The 22,187-nt window shown below is 36.9% G+C and overlaps 3 protein-coding genes and 1 pseudogene across 3 annotated transcripts; 2 read left to right on the forward strand and 2 right to left on the reverse strand.

Moving 5' to 3' along the window:
* Nucleotides 1–836: 836 nt before the first annotated feature.
* LOC137729396 (auxin-responsive protein SAUR20-like) lies at nt 837–1,321 on the reverse strand (annotated as a pseudogene).
* Nucleotides 1,322–2,453: 1,132 nt separating this feature from the next.
* Nucleotides 2,454–3,163, forward strand: LOC137729397 (auxin-induced protein 15A-like). The gene has a single exon (XM_068468341.1). The coding sequence runs from the start codon at nt 2,550–2,552 to the stop codon at nt 2,823–2,825; it is 276 nt and encodes a 91-aa protein (XP_068324442.1). The 5' UTR covers nt 2,454–2,549; the 3' UTR covers nt 2,826–3,163.
* A 9,361-nt stretch (nt 3,164–12,524) lies between these two features.
* On the reverse strand, nt 12,525–14,025 carry LOC137729062 (auxin-induced protein 15A-like). Its single transcript, XM_068467883.1, has one exon. The coding sequence runs from the start codon at nt 13,867–13,869 to the stop codon at nt 13,465–13,467; it is 405 nt and encodes a 134-aa protein (XP_068323984.1). The 5' UTR covers nt 13,870–14,025; the 3' UTR covers nt 12,525–13,464.
* A 928-nt stretch (nt 14,026–14,953) lies between these two features.
* On the forward strand, nt 14,954–15,632 carry LOC137729064 (auxin-induced protein 15A-like). The gene has a single exon (XM_068467885.1). The coding sequence runs from the start codon at nt 15,048–15,050 to the stop codon at nt 15,321–15,323; it is 276 nt and encodes a 91-aa protein (XP_068323986.1). The 5' UTR covers nt 14,954–15,047; the 3' UTR covers nt 15,324–15,632.
* Nucleotides 15,633–22,187: the final 6,555 nt, after the last annotated feature.

A 22,187-nucleotide genomic window follows, 5' to 3' on the forward strand; every position in this document is an offset into this window, starting at 1 on the left:
TTGAACCTGGACCATGGGATCTCCAATCAGCTAGGTTAGTAATCTGTGTGTTCAACTTTTGAATCAAACTCAACCAGTTTGCCTATTGAACCTAGACCATGGGATCTCCAATTAGCTAGGTTAGGTTTTAGCCCAGTCCGATTCATTGAATTGGCTTGAGAACCATTCCCCTCGATGCAAATAATATTTGCTCTCTTGGTAGGCCTTTTGTCAAAGGATCAACTATATTTTCCTTTGACTTTACATAATCAATGGATATTATTCCATTGGAGAGCAACTTCTTAAGAGTATTATGCTGACGCCTGATGTGTCGCGACTTTCCACTGTATACATGACTTTTGGCCCTTCGCGGCCATACTGTGACAATGTATGCATATAACAGTTACAGGCTTTGGCCCATTGTTTGATAATTAATTATATTAATTAAAAATTAATTAGTACACTCCAAAGCTCAACCCCGAGGGTGAGTCCAATTTTACTCTCCATGGTTTATCACTCCGATCACTTTTTGTAAGGGACAAAGACTTATAAAGTGAGGGGACCTTTTGGTGGTGAGCAATGTAGGACAACGAATTTCTACTCAAAATTTCCAATAAATTTGTTTCAGACAGTTTGACAGAAGCCAAGGTAGAGATATTGGGAATGATGATTGAGGAAGAAGATGAGGTTGCAGAAGCCATATAAAAAAAAAAGAGGATCAAAGCTCGAATGCCATGTGAACTTTCCGTATTTCATTGATTACAAAACAGCGCTTAGCAGCTAACACAAGTTACAACAATAATTAAAAATACAAATTATAATGATAAGATAACAGCAGAGCCTAACAATCTTATCCACATTTATAATCTTCAGTCACATCATCCTTCAGAGAGTACATTTTGCACTCGCAAAAGGGAAAAATATTTGTACAGTCTGTAGAAAAAAAATTCTTTACAAAATTGCAACGCAACTCATGTAATCACAATGAATTCAAAACGGAGAAATAACATCAATGAAGGTATCTTGTCAGCAGGGAATTGTTAAACCACCCATTGGATGATCAAATCCAAATTCTTGTTCTGCCTCACTTGGCAAGTCTTGGAATGAAGGTTGGTTGAGTTATGATACAGGAATGACAAACCGCTGTCTCTCGTGCTCCCCAACATAAACCGCTAAATAACTTTTCGGGACATCTGCTATATTATATGAACTTCCTCGACTTGAATTTGAAAAAGACCGCCGAAGAACTTTCTTTGCATGAGTTACACTTGGACGACTGAAACCCATGGTTTTATGTCTCTCTAGAGAAATGTCTGGTGCAAGTTTATTGGTGCAAGAAGAAGAGAAGAGTTGGGAAGATGCAGAGACTTGAATGGATGGCAATGAAAGTCTCATGAAATATATATACTTAAAGTTTTATATAGTCCTCTGTTGAAAGAAATATGTGATGACAATTAAGGCCATCTGGATAGGGCATAGAAGGGACACTGGTCACATGGTGCTGTTTTCCACCTCAACTTCAATATTTTGGGTGAAATATTTCTTGACAGAAATAGTACTTCAACAGATATATAGTCTCAATCACCACCGATGTACTTTGACGAGGTGATGAATTTGAAGACAGAGGCATGTGAACTTGCAAATGCTTGTGCCCTTAGAATTTTTTTTTTTTTCAATCCCATTCAATTTCCTGCAGACCACTCACTCAAACTTTCTTATAACATTATGTTGATTGTTAGGATTACCACTGATCTTATCGCATACTTTCCGAACATGAGTAGGACATTAAGTTTTATTTTAGTGTCAATACGTTTTCAGTTTGTGCAGTTATTAAGAGATGTAGTTGTAGGGTAATGTGGTTCTTCATTTCTGCTCTTAATTTTTCTTGATTAGTTGGAAAGACAAGTCCATGTGATTTTCCACGAGAAAATGATTATCACTTGGCTCAGCCACGGTCCTTCACTAATTGTATTTTTGTGCATAACTGATGTCCTTGAAAAATTGGGTCATAGCCATGTGAACATTTTAATGCTTGAGCAGCTGGGTCACTTGACAATCCGCATTCAATTGCCTCCATACCACTCCCTCCAACTTGTACAGATTATTCTGTAGACCAACGTATCAATTTTTCGTACCGATTATAACCAAAACAGATTAAGTCCTCACATTTTATATGCTAAAACTGTTGAAATAGCACCACGGGAAAAATTCTTGTCTCAAGGATGTCTCTGATTTTTTTTATAGGCCTTCAATTAAGAGATAGGACATTGGGTTGCTTTCGTTCAGGCATCAACTTGTGAAGTGTTGTTGATAGCTTGTCGACAAGTCCATGTGATTTCCATGGGGAAGCTATCTCACTTGGGTCCATTCCAGTGCTTAATCACCAATCATTTTAGGTAACTGACCGCTTGCAGCATACCGCTTTAGCTATATATGCATACATCACCCAAGGTTCAGGAGCAAACCAACACAAGTCTTCTACTCCCAAGCATATCTTATCAAAGCTCTTTCTGTTCAAAATATTCAATTGAACTCTTTATTGTTCCTTTTTACAGAGAATTTTTAAAACCATGGGTTTCCGATTGCCTGGTATTTTACATGCCAAGAAAAATCAAGTTTCTTCAAAGTCATTGGATGTTCCAAAAGGCTATCTTGCCATCTACGTTGGGGAGACCCAGAAGAAGCGGTTTATTATTCCGGTGTCCTACTTGAACCAACCTTCGTTCCAAGATTTGTTAAGCCTAGCTGAAGATGAATTTGGATATGATCATCCAATGGGTGGTATCACAATCCCCTGCAGTGAAGATACCTTCCTTGGTCTCACCTCAACTTTGGTGTATAAGTAGAGGCTGTATATACGTCGACATGATTTTGACACCAACGGCTGTAAGAGCACTTGGCAATTTTAATCGTTATCTGGCTCACCTGAAGGAGGTTCAATAGATTGATCGTCCAATGAATCATCGTGATGGAAGAGACATCAACGTCAAACTGCTTTGAGCTAAGAGGAAAATGTCCAGCCTAGCGGACATAAACTCACTGACACAATTTTTCAAGAATTGTTATTGTCAACTGAATGTACATAGTTGTCCTGATTAGAATATTTCACTACAATACAACGGTTTTACAGTTTCATGATTTACTTTTCTTTTTATTTGCTATCTTCTTTCAATCAAGTTATGAACAGACGATATATTTACACACAAGGGACTAATTACTGGAATATTGACAGACGAAGTAATGCAAGTAAACACCACAGGCAGATTTAAAAACATGTTAAGAATGGAATATTGTACAGATAAGTTTTAAGTAGTAACAAGCATTGGATGCACCCATAATAGCACTAATCCATGCTGAAATTCCCATGAAAATACCAATGTGTGCTTGAATATGCCCCAAATTAAATAGCACTTATCCATGCTCAAATTCTCACAAAAATATAAATGCGAACATTTAAATGATTATATTAATTACTAGCCAGGTCAAAAAGTTTCAACTGTACAAATATTAGCAAAGCAAAAATGTAGTCTCAAGCAGGTTCTTTACTGCAAGAGATCAGCACAGCGACTTAATTTTTTCCCGTGTCAACAACTCCAGCTCTTACCTTCCCAAAAATTGATTTGATCACTCGAATAAATGGTATCTATACATACGAATGTTCTAACTTTATTTAGTTTGCTGACAGTGGAATCTGTACGTATTAAAAAATTTCCCTTTATGGGAGCTATAGGTCTATGGCTAGCTAATTCAGTACTCACTTGTGTTAAATCTCTTATGGATTAGATCACATGATTAGTGATTAAGCCAAAAGAAATAGGGACCAAATCCATTGGGAAGCTCCTGGGTCAATGTCCATCTTATTAAAGATGCACCATGTCCACTCTCAGCAGCTGTATAGATGTAACTAAAACTGACTGACAATATATCCCACCTTGAAGATAAATCCCTAGCTAATTAGATCGTAGAAAGGCTTATTGAAGGTTCAACGTTTCTTTCATTCTTCTGTTTTGTATGGTGACTCTTATACATCTCCTACATCAAGTATCAATAAAAAGTTGAGAGTCGTAATTGGATACATGGAGAAGAACATATATTCATACAGTAAATTTCATAGTGGAGTTGTTTGAATGCAAAATTCGCAATTTACTATCTACCAAATAACATATTAGTCATACAAAACTAAGGTTATTGTCCAAACTATTGGGGAGATGTATTAGTATTCTCATAACTATAAAAAGGATCCAAATGAAAACTCAATCACAAAAGAACCTGAAGAAATTGATCCAAAATTGTACAGGTCACGTCTTTTTTACTTCTTTTTTTTATGAAAGAAAACAAAATTACTCATGTTTAAATCAGATGGTTCATCCTCAACCAAGAAATGTTTTGTTGGTCATTAGCAGAAGACATACCAAGCAGCAGCAACACACCTGGTCATATAATTTAAAGGGACGCTTTCTATATTGTAATGTAATAAGCTATGAATATTGCTAGAGTCTCCGTTCAGGCATTTACCTAATCTGATTCAAGGGGAACAGTATGTGTCTCCCTCCTCGATCAAAAAAAAAGTACAAAATCTGGAAATTGTTTGGTTTACAAAATTGTAACAGTCACACAGTTCGTGTAATTGCTCTCCACAGTCCACTGTATCATACTTTACTCAAGCGGGATATGAGATCAAGGAAAACATCTTGTCTGCAGGGAATTGTTAGACCGCCCATTGGATGATCAAATCCAAATTCTTCTTCAGCTTCACTTAGCAAGTGTTGAAATCCAGGCTGGCAGAGTAAAGATATGGGAACCACAAATCGGTGCTTCTCACTCTCACCAACGTAAACTGCAAAATAACCTTTAGACCATCTCCAACAATGGCTTATAACCTAAAATTTCCCTTTTTTTTCCCCTCAAAACCCACTCCAACCCATGTGCTAAATAAAACCTAAAACCCAAAACTTAAAAGAAGGCCAAATACCAGCCCGTTTTTAGGCCAAAAGTCATTATGGGCCCTACCTGTTGTGAGTGAAACACGGGCTGTGAAGCCCAGTTTCCTTTCCTCCAGACGCCCACACGCCGCACGCGCCAGGACTAATCCCTCAGCCGACAGCCCCACTTAGGGCTGTTCCCTCAGGTTTCAAAGCAAAAGCAGCCTAACGGCTACTTTTTGTAATCCAATGGTGACTTTAAATGGGCCGTTGGTTAATCCAACGGTCCAGGTTCAATTTTTTTTTTTTTTAGTTTTATATTTATGTATTTATTGAATTCAACGGCTTAGATCAAATATAATTAAATATAACGGTAAAAAAATTGATCTAACGGTCCAAATTTAAATCCAACGGCTAGAATAATTTTAAAAAATTATTAAAATTCATCCAAAAACTCTGTAAATACCTATGTATTTGTTCAAACATCTACACAAAACTCACTTTTCTCCTACAATTCTTCCAATTTTTCTTTATACCATTTATTCTCATTTCCAGAATTTTCAAGATGGCAAAAGAGCATGTTAATGGTCGTAATTGGACCTTTGATGAAGATATTGCTTTATGTTTGGCATGGATTTCGATTAGCGAAGATGGTGCCGTCGGCACCAATCAAAATAGAAAGGTTTTATGGGGTAAAATCGTTGATAAGTTCCATGAAAACTCCAACGCCGGTCGAAGGGAAGTTGGTTGTGTTTATGATCGGTGGAAGATTATCAACAAAGCGTGCACTTTGTGGAAAGGAAGCTTGGAGAGAGCCATGGTTGACATGCCTAGTGCAAGGGGCGCCTCAGAAATTGTGAGTTTATTTGTTGATATTTTAGTTGTCATGTACATAATAGAATTTTGCAACAAATTTTGCAACTAATTGTTTTTATGTATTTGTTGCATAGGGTGACAAAGCAATGGCAATTTACAAGACAAGAACTACACCAAAAAATCAAGCTTTTAAGTTGCATCATGCTTGGAACATCCTCAAGGATTGTCCGAGGTGGGGAACCGATGCGAACCAACAATGTGGAAGATTATTTCATAATGAAGCCCCACCCCCAAATGATGTCAATGAAGGTGTGAATTTTGCCGACAATGAAGGTGTCGAACAAATGACCCCAACTTCTTCTTTTGCAAGGCCCCCGGGTAGAGATAAGCAAAAGGAAGCAAAGAGAAAAGGGAAGTCCCAAGATCCGACACGTGCACAATTTGCTAGCGAAATGGCAATAATGAACGAAATCCAGTGTTGTCGGCAAGAAGAATCGGCCCAAATGCTTTTGGCCATGAAGGAACAAGGGGATAGGGAGCAAGAAAGGTACGAAACTAATTTGATAATGGAGGACCTCGACAAATACACTCCAGAGAGGAAGAGATACTTACATGGTAAGCAAAAGGAAATTTTATGAAGGAATGCCACAAGGAGTATATTTCAAGATGATGATTCATTTCAAGACTATCACCCAAGTCCATCACCAAGTCAAGATGGTGAATATCATTATTAAATTTATGTAGTCTATGAGTTTTCGATTGTATTAAGTTTATGTAGTTTATTAATTTTTTTTTTTATTTTTTAAGTTTATGTGGTTTATTAATTGTCTTTTTTATTTTTTAAGTTTATGTGGTTTATTAAATGTCGCTGGTATTAAGTTTATGTGGTTTATCTTGATTTTCATGTATTGATTTAGTGATTTTTCAAAATTTATCGGAATTTAAATATTTTTAGGTTAAAATGTTCATAAAATTAATTTAGGATAGTCTACATAAATTTTTTTTTTAAAAAAAAGTTAATTTAAAAAAAAATAGCCTTAATTCATTCTTTGATAATCTGGGGCTAAAATTTTAAGCCAGAAGGGTTGGAGTAGAAAAGTTGTTTCTGGGTTAAAACCTAAATTTTCTGGGCTAAATATTTTTAGGTTTTAGGTCACTATTGGAGATGGTCTTAGGGATATCCGCTAAATTATACAAAGCTCCTTGACTTGAATTTGAAAAAGACCTTCAAAAAAGTTTCTTAGCAGGAATTACAGCAGGCAGGCGGAACCCCATTGTAGTAAATCTTTGGAGGAAAGACTAGCAATCGAGTTTATAAAAACTTGAAGATCTCAAGGAACTAGCAACTGCAAAACAAGAAAGCTATATGCTTGAGAGCTTGAAGATTTAATTTGGTGGTCTTGATCCCATTCATATGGTATATATAGATGAAAAGTATTTTTGAATTAATATCTTCGGCTAAAGAGAAAATATATGGTAAAGACAAAGACAACTGGAAGGGGTATAGAAGGGAACAAGAGCTCATCAGGGACCACATGCGTGGTTCTGTCTTCAACCTAATCAAGCATTTAGGGAAAATATGTGGAGTCTCAATCACTAACAAGGCTTCGGAAGAATTGGAAGACAAGGCCATGTGAATTTTGAAATGCTAATATCTATTGCCACTCAATTGCCTGGAGAATACCCACACGGCCCCTCACGCCAACTACTAGAGATTTTTTCCTGACACATCCATCGTTTTATCAGTTTGGGTATGGAAACTTGTTGCTATGATATAGTAGTTCAACCACAAATCAATTTGTATTGTGTCCACATATATAGTATGCTGAACTAGCAACCTGCGAGAAAATTCCTGTGTTCAGCATGTCCCTGATTTCATAGTTATGTATCTATTCTTCCAAAAGGATTCAATTATGCAAATTTTAATCTGATCTGTTGGCATCGGTGGTTATAACTTGGAGACAAGTTCATATGATTTTCCATAGGCTATCTGCATTTTAGAGGTCTTCAACAGCTTAAGAACAAAGAAATGGTGCATGGTCTTCTAGTTTTAGAAGAAATAGATGAAGTTTGTGAAGGTTGTCAGTTTGGGAAACAGCATAGAGAGTGGTTTCCAAAGAATCAGGCATGGAGAGCAAGTAAACCTCTAGAACTGGTGCATGTAGATCTTTGTGGTCCTATGCAGAATGACTCTTTTGCGGGTAACAAATATTTCATGCTTCTTGTAGATAACTGTACAAGAATGATGTGGGTTTATTTTCTGAAATACAAGTCAGATGCATTGATCTGTTGTAGAAAATTCAAATCCATGGTGGAGTTACAAAGTGGCTTTAAAGTAAAATGTTTGAGGAGTGACAAAGGGGGTGAATTCACATCTTGTGAATTCAACAAAATGTGTGAAGATGCAGGGATTCAAAGACAGTTGTCTATGGCTTATACTCCACAACAGAATGGAGTGGTAGATAGGAAGAACAGAGCTGTAGTTGAAATGGCAAAAGCTATGCTTCATGACAAAGGACTACCTTACAATTTATGGGCAGAATTTGTACTCACAACTGTCTACATACTGAACAGGTGTCCTACAAGAGCTCTTGGAGAAGTAACTCCATTTGAAGCATTCAGTGGTCGAAAACCTGGAATTGCACATCTTAGAATCTTTGGTTTTTTGTGTTATGTACACACACCAAATGAGATGAGATAGAAACTAGATGCAAAGAGTGTCAAGGGCATATTTGTAGGTTATGCAACCTGTGAAAAGGGGTACAGAGTGTATGATCCTCTTAGTAAAAAGCTTATACTCTCAAGGGATGTATGCAGCCTGGGAATGGAAGAAAGCTCCTGAGAATTATGTAACTGTGTTTAATCATAGTGAGTTATCTGAGCTGCCTAAATGTATTTCATCAGAGACAACTCCAGAGAGAATTGACTATGCTCTGTCACCAAATCTAGCATCTTCTCATGAATCTGTAAATGATGTGAACAACAGCATGAGAAAGACTCAAGCCTTTGATCACACTCCATTGAGATTGAGGAATCTAGATGATGTTCTAGCACAATGCAATCTTTGTATTATGGAACCTGAAAAGTTTGAAGAGGTAGCTAAAGATGAATCATGGATGAAGGCTATGGAAGATGAATTGTCAATGATTGAGAAGAATGCAACATGGGATCTGGTGAACAGACCAAGTGATAACCCTATAATTGGGGTTAAGTGGGTGTTCAAGACCAAGCTTAATCTCGACGGGACAGTGCAAAAGCATAAGGCAAGGTTGGTAGCCAAGGGATATGCTCAGAAACCAGGTGTGGATTACAATGAAACGTTTGCACCTGTAGCTAGACTTGATACAATTCGGACTCTAATTGCCTTGGCAGCTCAGAAAAGTTGGAAATTATACCAACTAGATGTGAAATCTGCTTTTCTAAATGGAGTACTCGAAGAAGAGGTTTATGTAGAACAACCAGATGGTTTTGTGATCAAGGGGAGTGAAGACAAGGTGTACAAGCTTCATAAAGCTTTGTATGGTCTAAAACAGGCACCAAGGGCCTGGTATAGTGAAATTGATACCTACTTTGCTCACTGTGGGTTTGTGAAAAGTCAAAGTGAAGCTACTCTTTACATCAAAGCAAGGGGAGGAGAAATTCTAATTGTTTCAATCTATGTGGATGACATAGTGTATACTGGAAATAACACTGAGATGTTGAAGGAGTTCAAGGAAGACAGGATGATAAAATATGAGATGACAAATTTGGGGCTTCTTCACCATTTTCTTGGTATGGGAGTTATTCAAACTCACACAAGCATATTTATCCATCAAAGAAAGTATGTTGTTTCTTTGTTAGATAAGTTTGGTTTGAATGAGTGTAAATCTGTGTTCACACCTCTGGTTTCATCAGAGAAGTTATGCAAAGATGATGGCAGTGGTTCAGCAAGTGAGGAACAGTATCGAAGAATTGTGGGAAGTTTGTTGTATCTCACAGCTACTCGACCAGATATAATGTATGCTGCAAGCCTTCTAGCTCGATTCATGCACTGTCCTACAAACAAACATCTTGGAACAGCCAAAAGAGTGCTTAGATACATCAAGGGAACATTAGATTATGGTTTGGAGTATGTAAAAGGAAAGAATGCAATGCTAATCAGATTCTGTGATAGTGATTGGGGAGGATATGTTGATGATAGCAAAAGTACTTCTGGTTATGCATTTTCTTTTGGTAGTGAAGTGTTCTCGTGGGCTTCTGTGAAGCAAAATTGTGTAGCACTCTCTACTACAGAAGCAAAGTACATCAATGCCTCTGAAGCAACTGCTCAAGCCATTTGGCTTGGATTTGTACTTGAAGATTTTGGTGAGATGCAAACTGAAGCAACTCCAGCGCACTGTGACAATACAGCTGCAATTGCAATCGCTAAAAATCCAGTTTTTCATCAGAAAACCAAGCACATTGACAGAAGGTATCATTTTATCAAGAATGCACTCCAGGAAGGGATAATCGATTTGGTGTACTGTCCAACAAATGAGTAGGTGGCAGACATATTTACTAAGGCTTTGACAAAGGATCAGTTCAACTATCTCAGGGATATGCTTGGTGTGAAATCAGCTCAAAACTTAAAGGGGAGTGTTGAATTATAAGTGTTGAGCTGAAAAGTTTAAAATAAGATGTCTTAAATTGGTGTATTCACTTATGCAAAATGATGCAAACTGTAAAGTTCAATTTTGTTAAAAGGCCATGAGTGCCATGTGTTGATTGATCCATGTAATTAGTTAGATGAGTGACTAAGATGAAATGTAGTGTGTGTGTGGTCCCAAGTTAAGGCCAACAGTGATGTAAAAAGCATGTTGAGTGCTCTCTTTTGATATATGAAGAAAGTCATCCTCTCTGCACCTTAGGTGAGAGTGAAAGAAAGAAAACCATTCAGTTTTCTCTGTGTTCATTTTGTTCTCTGTCTAGCTCTTTCTCTCTAGATCGAAACCAGTGATTCATATACACTAACAGGCGGAACCCCATTGTAGTAAATCTTTGGAGGAAAGACTAGCAATCGAGTTTATAAAAACTTGAAGATCTCAAGGAACTAGTAACTGCAAAACAAGAAAGCTATATGCTTGAGAGCTTGAAGATTTAATTTGGTGGTCTTGATCCCATTCATATGGTATATATAGATGAAAAGTATATTTGAATTAATATCTTCGGCTAAAGAGAAAATATATGGTAAAGACAAAGACAACTGGAAGGGGTATAGAAGGGAACAAGAGCTCATCAGGGACCACATGCGTGGTTCTGCCTTCAACCTAATCAAGCATTTAGGGAAAATATGTGGAGTCTCAATCACTAACAAGGCTTCTGAAGAATTGGAAGACAAAGCCATGTGAACTTTGAAATGCTAATATCTATTGCCACTCAATTGCCTGGAGAATACCCACACGGCCCCTCACGCCAACTACTAGAGATTTTTTCCCGACACATCCATCGTTTTATCAGTTTGGGTATGGAAACTTGTTGCTATGATATAGTAGTTCAACCACAAATCAATTTGTATTGGGTCCACATATATAGTATGTTGAACTAGCAACCAGCGAGAAAATTCATGTGTTTAGCATGTCCCTGATTTTATAGTTATGTATCTATTCTTCCAAAAGGATTCAATTATGTAAATTTTAATCTGATCTGTTGGCATCGGTGGTTATAACTTGGAGACAAGTTCATATGATTTTCCATGGGCTAATCTCTCTCATGGTAACATCGTGGTGCCTCGATGATCACCAATCAGTCGTTTCAGATAATAGATGGTTTATGGCATATACCCATTTATCTATATATTTTATGGTCAAGCTCAGAAGAAAATCTCAAAGCCTTCTCTCATTTTTAGAAGTCAACTAAAATTTCCATTGTTGCTTAATTTTCTCATTAAGAAATTTTAAACTATGCGTTTCTGGTTGCCGGGCATTGTTCATGCTAAGAAATTCCAAGTTTCTTCAAAGGCCTTGTATATTCCTAATGAGAACTATAATGTATTATTATTTTTTATTCTGCTGGTTATCTTATATATCTTATGTTTGGGTTCTATTGAACTCTTATGTATTTGTTCCTACGTCTTTCTATCACTTGTCAATTCTAGGTGTATATCAGGATTGGGGCGTGGCACCTCAATCATGATAAATTGAACATAAAAGGAGAGATTTGTTAGCCTATGACTTTATATGCTCTGCTATTGATTCAGTACTTTGTATCCATACAATTTCTATTGAGTTATAACCTCCATATAGTAAGGCTTAGCTAAGTTGGCTAGCTAAAGCAGTAAGCTCCTAAACTCTTCGGTATAATTACGAATGAAACTGCGCAATTATACATTGTAAATCCCGATGTAAGATTTTCAACAAAACCACGGTACATCACAATTCTAAGTATTGTAAAATTGAGCTGTTATTTTCACAGCAAATATTATTTCCCTTACAAAAATGTTGTGATCATTTACTAAAAAATTACTGCTACTTTTGTGTACATCATTCAACGATACAGTTTTTTACTCCTCACAAAAGTTTTCACAATTACTTCCTACAGCCATTGCTACCAAATCATGTACTTCTTCACGGACCAAGGTTGACAAAAGTTTTCACAATTACTTCCTACACCAAATGTTACCAACCATGTGCTTCTTCACGGACCAAGGTTGACAAAAGTTTTCACAATTACTTCCTACACCAAGTCATGTACTTCTTCACGGACCAACGTTGACCTAGGTACTAGTTGATAAGAGATACTCGAATTGTAAACAAACTATATAGAAACTGAAATCTTTCTCTGTAAGCTTTCTTTTGTATTGAATAACTCATTACATTGTGATAGTATATATAGCCTTTGGCTATTTACATTCACACCTTTAACAACCTTAACTAATCACAACAATTAAAATAACTAGCTACATTTAGTTATAACAAACTATTTATCAGTAACTGAAATGGATGACTTGCCATTCTCCCTAATCCCCCTCAAGCTAAAATTGGGATCAGAGATGATACCAAGTGGAAGCTTCGATTGCAAGTGAGCAAACCTGCTTTTAGACAGAGACTTGGTGTGTATGTCAACCAATTGATCTTCACTACAAACAAACTGCACTTTAACCAAATTGGCAAGCACTAATTATTTGATATAGAGTAGTCTCTCTCAACGTGTTTTGTTCTTGCATGAAATAAAAGATTGGAAGCTAAAGAGATAGCTGAGATATTGTCACACCACAAGGTAGGAATTTTAGGCAGAGGAAACTGATGATCATGGAAGGTTTTTCAAATCCAAGTGATCTCTACAGCTGTGTGAGCTAAGGATTGATACTCAACTTCTGTGGAAGATCGAGCAACTGTGCATTGTTTCTTGGCACTCCAACTTGTGATATTTCATCCAAGTAACACACAATATCCACTTGTTGGTCGTCTGTCAAATGTGCAGCTTACCCAATCAATATCTGAGTATGCCACTTTACCCAAGGTAGAGATATTGGGAATGGTGATTGAGGAGGAAGATGCGGTTGCGGAAGCCATGGAAATAAAAAGGACCAAAGCTCGAATACGATGTGAACTTTCCATATTTCATTGATTATAAAACAGGGCCTAGCAACCTTATCTACCATTATAATCTTCAATTATATCATTCTGCATAGAGTACATTTTGCACTCACAAAAGGGAAAAATATTTGTACAGTATGCAGAAAAATTTTGCTTTACAAAAATGTAACGCAACTCATGTATTTACAATGTATTCAAAACTGAGAAATAATATCAATGAAGGTATCTTGTCTGCAGGGAATTGTTAGACCACCCATTGGATGATCAAATCCAAATTCTTGTTCGGCCACACTTAGCAAGTCTTGGAATGAAGGTTGGTTGAGGTATGATACAGGAATGACAAACCGCTGTCTCTCGTTCTCCCCAACATAAACCGCTAAATAACCTTTTGGGACATCTGCTAAACTATATGAACCACCTTGACTTGGATTTGAAAAAGACCTCTGAAGAACTTTTATTGCATGAGTTGCACTGGGACAACGGAAACCCATGGTTTTATGTCTCTCTAGAGAAATGTCTGGCGTAAGTTTATAGGAGCAAGAAGAAGAGAAGAGTTGAGAAGATGCAGAGACTTGAATGGATGGCAATGAAAGTCTCATGAAATAAATATAGTTAAAGTTTTATGTAGGATGTGCTCTGTTGAAAGAAATATGTGGTGACAATTAAGACCATCTTGATAGGGCATAGAAGGGACACTGATAAAATGATGCTGTTTTCCACCTCAACTTCAATATTTTAGGTGAAATATTGCTGGACAGAATGCAGTAGCTAGTTCAACAGACATATAGTCTCAATCACCACCAATGTATTTTGGCGAGATGTGAATTTGAAGACAGAGGCATGTGAAGTTGTAAATGCTTCTGTCTTTAGAAATTTGTTTTTTTTTCCAATCCCATTCAATTTCCTGCAGAGTGCAGACCACTCACTCAAACTTTCTTATAGCATTATGTTGATTGTTAGGATTACCAGTGATCTTGTCGGAGTATCTTCCAAACATGAGTAGGACATTATGTTTTATTTTAGTTTCAATACGTATTCAGTTTTTGCAGTTATTAAGAGATGTAGCTGTAGGGTATTGTGATTCTTCATTTCTGCTACATTTTTCTTGATTAGCTGGAAAGACAAGTCTATGTGATTTTCCATGAGAAAATGACTCACACATGGCTCCACCACGGTCCTTCACCAATTGTACATTTTTTCTGGAACCGAAGTCCTTGAAAAATTGGAAGACGTAACCATGTGAACATAATTGCTTGAGCAGCTGGATCTCTGGCCCATCCGCATTCAATTGCCTCCAGACCACTCACTCCAACTTGTACACGAACGTATCAATTTCCTAACCTATATCCGAACCAAAAAGATTATGTCTTTTCATTTTTTATGCTAAAAGTGTTGAACTAGCACCATGGGAAAAAAATTCTTGTCTCAAGCATGTCTCTGATTTTTTATAGGCCTTCATATAATAGAGCTGGACACCGGGTTGCTTTCGTTTGGTCATCACTTGTGAAGTGTTTTTGATAACTTTTAGACAAGTCCATGTGATTTTTCATGAGCAAACTCTCTCTCACTTGGGTCCATCTCAGTGCTTCATCACCAACCATTTTAGGTAACTGACGGCTTGCAGCATACCGCTTTAGCTATATATGCACACATCATCCAAGGTTCAGGAGCAAACCAACACAAGTCTTCTACTTCCAAGCATATCTTATCAAAGCACTTTCTGTCCTGAAATTCATTTCAACTCTTTATTGTTCCTTTTTACAGAAATTTTAAAACCATGGGTTTCCGAATTCCTGGTATTTTACATGCCAAGAAAAATCAAGTTTCTTCAAAGTCATTGGATGTTCCAAAAGGCTATCTTGCCATCTACGTTGGGGAGGGCCAGAAGAAGCGGTTTATTATTCCTGTGTCCTACTTGAACCAACCTTCATTCCAAGATTTGTTAAGCCTAGCTGAAGATGAATTTGGATACGATCATCCAATGGGTGGTATCACAATCCCCTGCAGTGAAGACACCTTCCTTGGTCTCACCTCAGCTTTGCGGTATATGTAGAGGCTACATATACGTCGAAATGATTTAACACCAACGGCAGTAGGAACACTTGGCAATTTTAATCGCTTTCTGGCTCACTTGAAGGAGGTTAAATTGATTGATCGTCCAATGAATCATCGTGATGGAAGACAACATCAACGTCAAACTGCTTCTGAGCTGAGAGGAAAATGGCCAGCCTAGCGGACGTAAACTCACTGACAATTTTTCAAGAATAGTTATTGTCAATTGAATGTACATAGTTGTCCTGCAAGGAAAACTGAGATTAGAATATTTCATTACAATACAACGTTTTTACAGTTTCACGATTTACTTTTCATTTTAGTTGCCATCTTCTTTCAATCAAGTTATGAACAGGCAATAAATTTACACACAAGGGACTAATTACTGGAATATTGACAGACGAAGTAATGCAAGTAAACATGGCAGTTTTAAAAACATGTTAAGAATGGACTATTGTACGGATAAAATTTTAAATATAACAAGCATTGGATGCACCCAGAATAGCACTAATCCCTGCTGAAAGTACCATTAAAATACCAATATGTGCATTGAATATGCCCCAAATTAAATAGCACTAGTCTATGCTTAAATTCTCACAAAAATATCAATGCAAACATTTTTATACATTATTCTGTTTCATAGAAGTTTTCTTTTGGTTGACATTAAAAACCTATTCGGGCAAATCCCTAAAGACATGCACCAAACGTATTAATTAACCATGCTAGGTTCTCAAGATTTGCAAATCTTTATATGATTATATTACTTACTAGCCTGGTCAAAAAGTTTCAACTATACAGATATTATCAAAGCAAAGATATAGTCTCAAGTAGGTTCTTTACTGCAAGAGATCAACCTAGCTACTTTATTTTTGCCAGTGTCAACAACTACGACTCTTACCTTCCCAGAAATTGATCTGATTACTCGAATACATATGAATGCTCTTACTTGATTTAATGTGCTGACAGTGGAATCTGTACGTATTAAGAAATTCCCCTTTATGGGAGCTACAGGTCTTTGGCTAGCTCATTCAGCACTGACTTGTGTTAAATCTCTCATGGATTAGATCACATGATTGGTGATTAAGCCAAAAGAACTGGGGACCGAAGCCATTTGGAAGCTCCTGAGTCAATGTCCGTCATATTAAAGAATGTCCACTCTCAGCAGCTGCATAAATGTAACTAAAACTGACAATATATCCATCGTTTTATCAGTTTGAGTATGGAAACTTGTTGCTATGATATAGTAGTTCAACCACAAATCAATTTGTATTGGGTCCGCTTATATAGTATGTTGAACTAGCAACCTGTAAGAAAACACTACTAGAAATTTGGCTAAAAGCCACCCTTTTCATTGGTATCCTTTGTCAAGTGTGGATACTCACAATGGTGGCAAACCTCAATTGCCACCAAGCACCCACCAAATTAGAGAACATGTCCTATGTAGAGGACTCTATTGTTACAAACACCACAAATATTGCATTGGTGTGTATGTGAATAGTACAACATTTTTATATTTTATAATTATTTCTAAAATTCAAAATATCTCATTGTCCCTGTTATTAGTGGCTAGATTTGAGTCTAACATTGGTGCCATTCATACTCATACACACACCAATCCTATTTGTCTATATTAGGATCAGTGGCTTTGAAGATATAGGCACCAAAGTTGGTGTGAATATACAACATTCCAAATGGCTAGTAGGTTTGAATTGTATTACATGCATCCTGGGAAAAGCTCTATACTATATTAAAACTCAGCTTCTTAATATAAAATTCACATGAAATTTAAATTTGTAAAAGGATTCACATTTCCAACCAACCACACTTTATGTCCAATAGATTTATCAATAACAAGGTTTGTGCTACATAAGAAAGCATATTACATTCAACGATATCGTCCAACACAACCAAGTACCCAAGGGTGATGACGTTACATTTTATAACAACTATGTACCTATGCACATCCACCAACAGTAAAATGATAACTAACAAAATCTACCCAATTAGTTCTATGCCTTCCCTATGGCATTTGTACTATATACATCAAGTAAAATTCACAAAAAGGATCATAGTTAACTTTTCACTTACTGATGCCAGTGACATTCACCATGCATGGACGATACCCAATCTTATCATCTGTGCCAATATTCTACACCACAACAAAACCTTCATCTTCAACTTCTCCACTTGCTTGGATCTCCAAACTAGTCGCTAGTTCAATTCTATTGACATAAGCTTGAGTCACATCAACTCCATTTGGTTCCACCATGCCTCCATCAGCAGTCATCTTCAGTGCGGACATAATTTCAACCCTCATTTCACGCTTCATGTTATTCAATTCCAAGTCCACCCATATGTTGTGTGCCACCATTGAATCAGTATGGTCTTTCCTCAATTGTGCAACCACATTTGCTGACTCAATCCTTTGCCTTTCCTCTCTCTCACTTGCCTCCATCCTAAGTCTCTCAATTTCAATATTAGCAACTTTTCTTTGCTCCTCATATGATGCTCTAATTGCTTCAACCTCTCTACAAATTCCCATTTTCTCTGTTATAATACCTAGCACATCAAACCACACAACCCCTGTCCCAAACCCTCTAACACAGTTATTTCTCTCAGGCCCCAATACATTAGCGTACATCAGTTATGATCTCATTCCTATCCTTGTACAGTTTTAGCTTTGTATTGAAATCATCCTGCAAGTACTTCACAAGATTAATTACTAATGTATATGCACTTTATATACATTTGAAAGCCTTCTAAATCAAAGATATTCTAACCATGTTTCTCAATAATACTAGTACTATGAGTGATTGGTCTGTTCTTCAAGCTATAGTGCATACCAATAAACTAATGCAAGATGCCATTGGCTTATGCTCTTTGTTTCACTGGCATTAAATAGCAAGTAATCTAAAACACTATCATTCTAAATCCACAAGGCAGTGTCTATATCTCTGCTACATATAAATCGTAGAAGCTAGTAATTGATGGCATACTTACAATTATTTTAGCAAACTGAGCATCCATTGGTTCCCCATTCTTCCGAGTATGTGTCAGCGTAAAGAATGTAATGTAATCTGGTTTGCTTCCATTAACTTGTTCCTGTTAACATAAAATGTCAAACAACTAATTTCCACATTATTTCATATCTTGACATCAATAGGCACATTCATTCCATTTGCACTAACATGTATTTAAGTTACCATAACACAAAACACCTGGAAGAGCCTTACATGTTCGTGTCTAATTTGCGCAAAAGTCTTGATTCCAGTCGTGTGATTTATTTGTAGTGCCTTCCTGTTCTTTCTAGATGATGTAGCACACTTCTGCATATGTCAAGTTTATCATGCATTAGTAGGGCTATGTTCAAGGAAATTCATCCTAATTTCCAATACATTTATCAAGCATATATGGTGTATAAAAAATGAAGAACATTTGTTGATTGTGTGTGGTACCTGAGCATCTATGGTATCCCATAGCTACACTAACAATTTCCATTGCCCTTGGTTGACACGGCCATGATGACAATGGAACCTCTCCGTTCATGGTGAGTGCAGACATGGAGTATAGTATGCCTTCTTGAGGTTTGCCTTGTAATTCTTCCATCTATCATTCAACTTCATCTCACAAACCCGCCGAATTTTTGGCCCCAATTCTAGAGTTATAGCATCTGCCTAATCAAGAGTCCCCTGCCCATGTACATATATATGATGTTGTTAATTATGCACCATCATTTAATATATGAAATATGAATATGTACAGTTACTTTGTAATACCCCTCCAGAAGGTTTCAAATATTTTTCTAGTAAAACAAATTAAAATTAAAGGAGACAAAGTTAAAAGAAGCCATCTTGAACATCACCAATCTGCATGGATGCTGCCTTTTAGTGGTGCATAATGTGCTATGGACCATATTCTAACTTTTTATGGAGCCTCTTACTAAGTAATTGGTGCGTCTTATTTCAAATTTTTCACAATGAACCGTAATTTATTCTAGTGCTCATTTCTGAGCGACTAACTGCAAAATAATTAACATAACCATTGAAGAGTTAAGCAGTTGAGGTCAAAGTAGGATTGCAACGAATTAATCAATTAAAAACTTATGGTTTCAAATTGCTTGTTGACAAAGGAAATAAAAGCCCATGTGAAAGCATTTTGTGGGTTTTTTTTATTGGAGGGTTAAAACTAAAAGATAATGAAATAACTATCTATCTATATATATATATATATATATATATATATATATATATATGTATAGGAAAACCAACCAACCATTAATGCCTCTTCTGTTGATTTACCTTAATCCTCTGCCAAACACAATCCATGTTTGAAGCCCTGTAGACATTCCTCCAATCAACTATGTTAATTGGAAAATATGATGCTTCTTGAGAACCTAAAAAAATCTAGCAACAGTATGAGGAGGCTCTACCGGCTGCCCTTTCTCATTAAATGTCATCAGCTCCTTTGTACCATTAGGTGCCCATCGTGGCCTATTTATTCCCCTAGGAGCCTGTGCTCTATGGGTCATACGTTGACGTTCATCCAAAACGCCTTCAACATTATTTGGAATCATGAAATGATCTATGCGGTCATGTTTCATCAGGTTGAATGTCGGTGGTTGAGTTTCGATGCCATCGTCAATCGACATTGATGCAAATGAGTTATTGTTGCTGACCTACAGTACCTTTGTAATTACCTTTCATGTAAACACATGACAAGTGTGTTAAATTAACATTTGTAAACAAAAGCATTTCTATTTAATACCTCAATTATTTTTTTGGTAAGAAGAGAAGAGTAGTAGATACCTCCTGAAATGGCTTCAATGAAACCTTTGTGCCCTCAAGATATTTTCTTGTTTGAGTTGATAGGTTGATGCAATTAAACAAGACAAGTGAATAATTGATATACCCTTATGGAGGTAAGCCCCTAGCCGCACAAAATGGCTAGGTGTTGCTATTACCAAATAAAAAAATTGGCAACCCATTAAATAATTTGGCAATCGATGATTTGGCAGATTTGGAATTCATGGTTGATGAGATTGGCATATGCATTGTGTGGTCAAAGTTTGGTGCTTTTGTAAGGAGACTCCCAAGACTATTAATGGTTGACACCCTAATTAAATTATTTTACACTAAGTGGGTCTGAACTTACAAGTTCCCTGCCTTCCATTCTAATGTCAATTATAAATATCAAATGATTCTGTTTTTCCACTTACACCAGTTTCAAAAACTCTCAAAATCACACCTAATCACCAATGGCCTCTTTATTCCCAAACGCTCACAGATAGTTGTTTCCTAACACAAGTGAATCCCTTGTTCCTGCGGTTGATCATGAAGTTGGTGGTCCCATGATGTAGCCCCAACCACTGACACTACAACCCCGGTTGCCACCCAGGAAAACCTTGTCCCTGTACCCACTGCCAATCATGAAGATCCTGATTTTTGGCGTTACCTAAAGGCTAACTTTCACGTCAAAGTCAAGTACGAGGCAAACCCTACACTGCAGTCAGGTGCCAATCAGTTGTTTGAATCCCCTGCAAAGACAACTACTGCTTGGGGTGAATGGAACGACTTTTCACATGGCTCTAACATGCCCCTTTACCCTCCTCAATCACCCAATCCCTTGATCAATATTTACTATCCTTGTTATGATGAGGTAGTAAAAATTGTGATCTTGAAAGATGAGCACTTTCCATCTGATCTTCCAATTTTAGGTGTGAACGTGCTTCTGCCCTAGTCCAACGAAATCAGTTACGTGAAGCATGGTAGCAGTGGAAAGCAACCTCACCTCAGTGGTGAGACTGAGAAATCCATCAATAGTAACACAGTGAAAATAATATCATCTTTTTTTCCGGGTGATTCATACCGCTTTGATCCTATTGAGATTTGCAATGCTATGCACTTTGATTCTGATTCTGATTGTACCAGTACTGCGAGCACTCATCATCCTCAAAAAAGTTACAAAGCTGTTAAAGAGTGTGCTGCGTGCGAATATGTGGGTGGTTAAGAACACTGTGATTGGATGAATCGTGCTACATGTAAAGCAAGTAGGAAGCCAACCCATTCAAATTCAGAGTGCAAAATCACATACGATGACGCTTATGGTAAGAATAGTTGAACCTAGCTGGGAATGGATGTTATATTATGGTATTACTATTCATGTATGTCCAGTGCAGGCAAGATATCAACCTTTAAAAAAAAATTCTAGTTTTTTGCTCTATGTAAACATTCCTTCTCAGTTTGTACCACCGCAGAAGATATGGATGTTTATATTTTGAACCTAGGCAGTTGGTAACTATATAAACTGCTTTGTTATTTTTGTTTATGTATGGATGGTTTATGGAATCAAAATCATGTAAGACTACTATGTGTATTTTCCAATTATAAAAATGTGTACCAGTTTAATTTATATGTATTCAGTTACAGTTGCACTACTTAAATATTATGACAATATAACTGGTTAATTCACAATTCATTTAATACCTAGATTATATTCTTACTGCTCAATGATTGAGTGCGAAATAAAAATGAACAAGCAGCAATGCTATGTCTAGAAGGCTTTCATCATACTGTAGTGATCTGAATTAGGACAAACCCATGCTCCACTGCACCTCCAGTCATCCTTCTTACCTGAAGCTGCCACATAAAGACACCAGTTTAATATATTGCATATAATACCAAATCAAAAAACTAATAGTAAGGGCAATGCTTGGATTAGGATTGAATGTCAAAATATAAAAATATTTCCATATCCTACAACTCTTTCGTCGAATCAATACTTCCTATAACTATTACCTTAATCAAATGTGAGATGTTATTACAGGCATTCTTCGAAGTCTTGGGCGTCTACATCGCTTTTAACTCGA

The sequence above is a fragment of the Pyrus communis genome, chromosome 3, assembly GCF_963583255.1.
Source record: "Pyrus communis chromosome 3, drPyrComm1.1, whole genome shotgun sequence".
Taxonomy (NCBI): Eukaryota; Viridiplantae; Streptophyta; class Magnoliopsida; order Rosales; family Rosaceae; genus Pyrus; species Pyrus communis.